General features: G+C 50.2%; 1 protein-coding gene across 1 annotated transcript in view; it reads right to left on the bottom strand.

Annotated features, from left to right (window-relative positions):
- NOP9 (NOP9 nucleolar protein) overlaps positions 1 to 3,444 on the bottom strand; it is a 12,742-nt gene extending 9,298 nt beyond the window's left edge. Inside the window, 1 exon segment of the mRNA XM_075607757.1 lies at positions 3,389 to 3,444. Coding sequence (XP_075463872.1) covers positions 3,389 to 3,444 — 56 coding nt within the window.
- Positions 3,445 to 8,317: the final 4,873 nt, after the last annotated feature.

Here is an 8,317-nt window from a genome sequence, read left to right as displayed (position 1 = left end):
ATAACCGGGGGGGGGGCCTCACATACCCGCCGGTCCCGGAGCCTCCGCCTCTTCCTCCCCGAAATCAGCCTCCACCACACCCCGCGCGCACCTCCTCCTCTCCCCGTGTTTCCCACGCTTTCAGCCCCCCCCCCCCCCCCCCCGGCGCCGCTACAGTCAGCGGGGGAGCGAGCGCCCGGGACACAGCGGGGGAGCGGCCACAACAAGCTGCCTCCCGCCTCAGATCCACGTGGGAGCGGCCGGACGGGTGAGTGAGCGGCCTTCACCCACCCCTCACCCCCCTTCAAATCACCTCCCCTCCACCCCCCCCCCCGGCGCCGCTACAGTCAGCGGGGGGAGCGAGCGCGCGCCCGGGACACAGCGGGGGGGAGCGGCCACAACAAGCTGCCTCCCGCCTCAGATCCACGTGGGAGCGGCCGGACGGGTGAGGGGAGTCACGGGCCAAAGGACACACAGGGACACAAACACACACACACACACACGTAGACACACACACACAGACGTAGACACACACACACGTATACACACACACACACGTATACACACACACACGTATACACAAACACACACACGTAGACACAAACACACACACGTAGACACAAACACACACACGTATACACAAACACACACACACGTATACACAAACACACACACGTAGACACACACACACATAGACACACACGTACACACACACGTACACACACACACACACACACGTACACGTAGACACACACACATGTACACGTAGACACACACACACATGTACACGTAGACACGTACACACACACACACACACACATACATGTACACGTACACACACACACACACACACATGTACACGTAGACACGTACACACACACACGTACACGTATACTCACAAACATGTACACGTACACACACATGGAGACATACACACACACATGGAGACATACACACACACACATGTACACATACACACACACGTATACACTCACACACGTATACACAGGTATACATACACATAATGTATACACACACACACATGTATACACACACATGTGTACACACACACACACGTGTGTACACACACACACACGTGTGTACACACACACACGTGTGTACACACACACACACGTGTGTACACACACACACACGTGTGTACACACACACGTGTGTACACACACACACACGTGTGTACACACACACGTGTGTACACACACACACACGTGTGTACACACACGTGTGTACACACACACACGTGTGTACACACACACACACGTGTATACACACACGTGTATACACACACGTGTATACACACACACACACGTATACACACATACACATGTATACACACACACACACGTATACACACACACACACGTGTATACACACACATGTGTATACACACACAAACATGTGTACACACACACAAATGTACACACACACACACACACACACACACACACACACACTTACACTTATAAACACACACACACATACAATGTATACACACAAACATGTATACACACACACAAACATGTATACACGTGTATACACACATGTGTATACACACACACAAGTTATATATATATATACACACAATGTATACACACACACACGTGTATACACACACACGTGTATACACACACATACGTGTATACACACATGTGTATACACATACATACGTGTATACACACATGTGTATACACATACACACACACGTGTATACACACACACACGTACACATACACACACATACAATGTATACACACAAACATGTATACACACACACACCCCAGCACCACCACCACCACATCAGCACACCGGTATCCCATGCCCCCCCAGCACACTGGCATTCTCGGCTCCCCACCATTCCCAGCCCCCATCAACACCATCAGCACCCACACATCGCCACCTTTGCACCTCCCCCATCGGCACACCCACATCCGCACCCCCACATCAGCACCAAACCCTCCCAAATCAGCACACCAATACAATCACCATCAGTACAGCCACAGCAGCACTACCACCGCACATGGGCCGCGTGGACCACTCCCCACCCAAATGCCACACCCACACCACAAACATCCCGGGCAACGCCGGGGCTCTCAGCTAGTAAGTATATAACAATTGTGGTATGAAACAGGATGATGGAGATATATAAAATATATACACGTATTAAAAATAAAAATAAAAAAGTGTGAAAAATAGTGCAAACAAATGAATAACATATAATGTATCATAAATAAAAAATCTCAAAAATCTGATCATAAAAAATATAAAATGTTGAAAAGGAAAAAAAGTCTATGAAAAATAAAAATAAATAAAATGTTCTGTGTCTGTGTGAAAAAACCTTGAAAGGAAAAATGTGGTCCGGGCAGAAGAAGACAGTTTCTCCCAGAAGAAGACAGTTTCCCGTCGAAACGCGTTGCAGTGGGAGTCTTGCTGAGGGGGGCCCCTACCTTTTTTCACCTGACATGGAGTTTTGACCTACCTTTCTGTCTGTGACATCTACCTGCAAAGTGGTGACGTATTTTGAACTGTGTTACCCTTATCACTTGTGTATCCACAACATGTAACCATTGCAATAATTATATGGCATAATAATTTTACATGTGGTCACAAGATTCTAGTGCTGGTTGATTGTCACGCAGTTGTGCTTATACAAAACCATCTGTGTCCTGTACATGTCTTGCATCTTCATTTTAGACCCTTGCCTCCAGGTCCACATTGTCTAGGTAGTGTTGAGCCCCCCTCACTTTTTAAACTCCATCCCCTGTTTTATTCACCTAATAAATTATTTTGTTACACTTTCCTCTATGTCCGTGTGCTATTTAAAGGTTGCTTTTCCCTTGTTGTTTTCACACATACATATATATACATATATGTGTGTGTGTGTGTATGTGCGCATCCCATAAGCAATAGATAAACATATGATACAGTTCACACGAAATCAAAGGACAGCACTCGGGTAAGTCAGGTAAATAGGTTTGTAATGTAAACAAACAAGGCACAGGTAACAGACGTTTCGGTCCCCAAACGTGGTGCACCGAAACGTCTGTTACTTGTGCCTTGTTTGTTTACATTACAAACCTATTTACCTGACTTACTGTCCTTTGATGTCGTGTATATATAAAACCAATATAATTTTTTATGACATGACAGTGCACCTGCTATAGCCGGGCACATCACACACACTGTCACATGTCCCCACACAGACACTTATACAGATACACACATGAAGCACACTGTCACATGTCCCCGACACATACAGATACACACATGAAGCACACTGTCACATGTCCCCACACAGACACTTATACAGATACACACATGAAGCACCACTGTCACATGTCCACCCACACAGACACTTATACAGTGTTATAAGCGGTAGGAAACATCTTCCTACCTGCCTGTGAATGCAGCATGGACTGCAAGGAAGTACCAGGCGCAGGGTGATGACATCATCAGCAAGCCCCACCCCCACCCCGGCATCATACAGGCAGACAGCTGGAGTGTTTGGATAATAAACACACTGACTCCTTTATATGTACTGTACCGCACCCTCTTACCTGTGTATATAGAACACATATATATATACTGCACCCTCTTACCTGTGTATATAGAACACTTATATATACCGCACCCTCTTACCTGTGTATATAGAACACTTATATATACCGCACCCTCTTACCTGTGTATATAGAACACTTATATATACCGCACCCTCTACCTGTGTATATAGAACACTTATATATACTGCACCCTCTTACCTGTGTATATAGAACCCATATATACAGGGGGGGGGGAGAGAAGGGGATGGGGAGACCGCACCGCCCTGTCAGAGTGAGTGAACAAATGAAAAACAACAAGATTGATTGAAATAAATTATTATTTGCCTTTCGTAAAATATTGCAACTTGATTGTCGTTTATACTGTTTCTTTTGACCAGGCAGAGACAGACCAGGGAGGCAGACACAGACCAGGGAGGGCAGAGGCAGACCAGGGAGGGCAGAGACAGACCAGGACCCAGTCCCTCTCTCACCTCCCCCCCCCCCAGTCCCTCTCACACCTCCCCCCCCCCCAGTCCCTCTCACACCTCCCCCCCCAGTTTCTCTCACACCTCCCCCCCCCAGTCCCTCTCACACCTCCCCCCCCAGTCCCTCTCACACCTCCCCCCCCAGTTTCTCTCACACCTCCCCCCCCCCCCACAGTCCCTCTCACACCTCCCCCCCCCAGTCCCTCTCACACCTCTCCCCCCCAGTCCCTCGCACACCTCTCCCCCCAGTCCCTCTCACACCTCAGTCCACTCACACCTCTCCCCCCCAGTCCCTCTCACACCTCTCCCCCAGTCCCTCTCACACCTCTCCCCCCAGTCCCCTCTCACACCTCTCCCCCCCAGTCCCTCTCACACCTCCCCCCCAGTCCCTCTCACACCCTCCCCCCCAGTCCCTCTCACACCTCCCCTCCCCCCAGTCCCTCTCAACACCTCCCCTCCCCCAGTCCCTCTCACACCTCCCCTCCCCCCAGTCCCTCTCACACCTCCCCCCCCAGTCCCTCTCACACCCTCCCCCCCCAGTCCCTCTCAGATCTCTCCCAGATATCTCCCTCACCACCTCCATGCTCCTGGCTAGGGTAACCATATTTGTCCCGGCAAAAACTGGACAAAATATCACGCATGCAAAGTCGTTTACTGGTTACTCATGCGCGATTGGAGCTGGCCGGTTGCGTATGCGGCCGAGCAGCCGGCAAATGCCGATCGCGCATGCGGAAGAGCAGTCGTCAATTGCCGATCATGCATGCGCAGTGGGCGCTCGCCAAGGGTCCAGAAAACCAGGACCGCAGCCGAAAAACTCAGGACCAGAGCCCTAAAAACTGTTACTGCCCAGGCTAAACTGGGGCATCAGGTCACCCTACGCGTCTCTTCTACCTCCCGGTTTTGCCGGATGCAAAGAGGAACAGCAGGGTCTGACAATTTCTCCTCCAGCCATGTTGGTGCTGCGCTGATAAATGGCTGTGTCCCTGCGGCGAGGCTGCGGTAAAACACCAGGCGGAGTCAAATGTCCCAGACTACCATCAGATCGCTATTTTCTACTGCAGAGTCTGAGCAGATCCCCAAATGCTGCACTCAACCTATTAAAGTCTTAAACCTGGTATTGGTGTCTTATTCAGAAGGTAAATATCTACCATGGGCCAATAAGAGAGACCGGTCATGAGAACTACCTCTAAGGGGGGGTAATAAAAAAAAAGAATCAAATTTGATTAACATATATACTTGACTCATAATGTGTACATTATTTAGTGTGTGAATATTAAAACCCCGGTGGTGAGGACCGGACAAACTCATACAGAAAAAGAATAAAACAGCTTGCTGGGTGCGCTGTTGTACCACATAGGTAGTATGTATATTGGTAACCTCAATCTTAGAGTGCTGGTTCACTGCACTCTGCCCCTGAGTTTTTCGGCTGCTGTCCTGGTTTTCTGGACCCCTGGCGAGCGCCAACTGCGCATGCATGATCGCCAATTGAGGTCTGATGTCCTACTACCATACTGGTTTAGAACCATCCTTTCACGGCTGGATTATATGCTCCCTCTTATCTACTCTATTGTGAGTTTGCAATTGGGAGCTCTTCCATTATCACGTTTAATTGTACATACAATATTTGCACTATGTAGTGTTTTTCTTTTTAAAGGTTTCACCATCGCTCCCCAGGTGTTATTCTTCATAATTATTTCTGTCTGTTAAGAACAAACAAAAAACAAGTATCAAAGTAGAGACCAGGGGGAACCAGTTCAACTCCAATGCAATACAAAATACATTCACACCAATGCAATACAAATACATTCACTCCAATGCAATACCAAATACATTCACTCCAATGCAATACCAAATACATTCACTCCAATGCAATACCAATACATTCACTCCAATGCAATACCAATGTCCAATGCAATACATATGCAAGTATCATATACAGTTCATTTCAATGCAAGTGTAACCCTTGTGTCCCCCCCCCCCCCCCCCCAGACTCATCTGTGGTGTCTAGGTGCGTGAGGGCAGATTACATGCATAGTGGTGTGCATACCTGCATGGAACAGGAGGGCCTGAGCTTCCGCGTTGTTATTGGGACACAGGACCAGCTTCTGGGGTGGTAGCCTCCATGCTTTAGTGGTGCAGCGCCTCCATCCTCTATACTCCCAGGGATGTGGGATAGGACCTGTATAGAAGAACCACCCTGGTGCAGGGTTGAATGCTCCAGACTCACACAACAGTCTTTGTATAAAAGTATTGTCTCTTTATTTGTCAGATCAGCGACTCCAAATGTAGTGGCGACCAGCAGCCACAACAACAACAGCAATGTCCTGCTTAGTACTCAACTCTCCTTCCCTCCAAGTCTCTCCTCCGACAGGATGGTCTGAGCTGGGGCGTCAATACCCCGCGGCCCACCTCAGAGGTTATCCTCTGGTGGGGAATGGATTCTCCCCATCACCCCAGACCTGGGGTGAGGGACATTGGTCCACCGAGTCTATGGTACTATCAGCTCTACTCAAAGTGCTGAGTCTCTCCTCTCTCCGCTCCCGTACGAACTGACAGGTGAGACCGCACTGTCTCCTCCAACTCCTCGGACAGAACAGACAGTCACTTACAGGAGCTGGCTGCTAAATAGAGTAAGCGCCACCCCTCATGTCAGCAAAACCTCCCCTCTGTCTCATGCCTGCAGCAGAGTCAGGGGCCTGCATCTACCACTCAGGGCAGGGCTTTGAAGGGGGAAAACCCATGGATGACTACTGGTGCCTGCCCTTAACAGGACTTACCACAGTAGGAGGAAGATAGGAATAGCCCGTGCTGTTTACAGGGGCTACACAAGTATCAAAGTATCACTTCAATGCAATACTAGAGAGAGACATGGGAGAGGGAGAGAGACACACGGGGGAGAGAGAGACACACACACGGGGAGAGAGACACACGGGGAGAGAGAGGCACACGGGGGAGAGAGGCACACAGGGGAGAGAGAGGCACACACGGGGAGAGACACACACGGGGAGAGACACACATGGGGAGAGAGACACACGGGGAGAGAGACACACGGGGGGAGAGAGAGACACACGGGGGGAGAGAGACAGACACACACGGGGAGAGAGAGACACACACGGGGAGGAGAGACACACACGGGAGAGAGGACACACACGGGGGAGAGACAGACACACACAGGAGAGACAGACACACACGGAGAGAGACACCACGGGGAGAGAGACACGGGGAGAGAGAGACAGAATACAATTCAATACATTTTTGCACACTTGGATTCTTGTAACAAGAACATGCTTTATTCAGTTGTACAGGAGAGACCAGGGGGGAAAGGGGGGGGGGTGAAGCAGAGAGACCAGGGGGGGGGAGCAGAGAGACCAGGGGGGGGGGAGCAGAGAGACCATGGGGGGAGCAGAGAGACATGGGGGGGGGGGAGCAGAGAGACCAGGGGGGGGGAAGCAGAGAGACCAGGGGGGGGGGCAGAGAGACCAGGGGGAGCAGAGGGACCAGGGGGGGGAGCAGAGACCAGGGGGGGAGCAAGGGGAACCAGGGGGGGGGGGGGGAGCAGGGAGACCAGGGGGGGAGCAGAGAGACCGGGGGGGGGGGGAGCAGGGGAGACCAGGGGGGGGTAGCGGGAGACCAGGTGGGGGAGCAGAGAGACATGGGGGGAGCAGAGAGACATGGGGGGGAGCAGAGAGACATGGGGGGGAGCAGAGAGACCAGGGGGGGAGGCAGAGAGACATGGGGGGGGGGAGCAGAGAGACCAGGGGGGGAGCGAGAGACCAGGGAGCAGAGAGAGGGATGCCCTTGAGAAAGGTTCCACTCCGGAACCGAAACATCGGATTGGGCGGCCTGTTCATTTTGTATTGATGGCCTAATACAGACTTTTTTTTTTGCCTTTACTGATATGAGTGCAGTCTTCCTTTACCGGACGTGAGAATGGTAATGTTGTTATATATATATATAAACATTTCTTAAGACATTTTGAAGGCTGTATCATTAAAATGCTTTTTGATTGTAATCTTCGAGGTGCCAGACCCTCCTAGCCGGTGTAAAGAATAATATTTGATAGTTTTTCACAACCTGTAAAAAAAATATATATAGTCCTTTTTAGAGCAGATTAGGATACTGCAGTAGGAGACGTTACCTTCCATTTCTAGTTTCAAGAGGAAAAAGCAAGACGGGAGCTGAGAGAGACCGGTTGGAGCGACCGCAGCCTTGGGAGGGGGAGCAACTTAATACATAATTAAAATCAGGTGAGTTCTTCGTATTAGGGGAAAATAAAGGGCACGAATCAACTGGCTAAAT

Source organism: Ascaphus truei, chromosome 7 (genome assembly GCF_040206685.1).
Source record: "Ascaphus truei isolate aAscTru1 chromosome 7, aAscTru1.hap1, whole genome shotgun sequence".
Classification (NCBI taxonomy): Eukaryota; Metazoa; Chordata; class Amphibia; order Anura; family Ascaphidae; genus Ascaphus; species Ascaphus truei.
The sequence above is the reverse complement of the archived record's forward strand: the minus strand, read 5'-3'. Positions and strand labels throughout refer to the sequence as shown.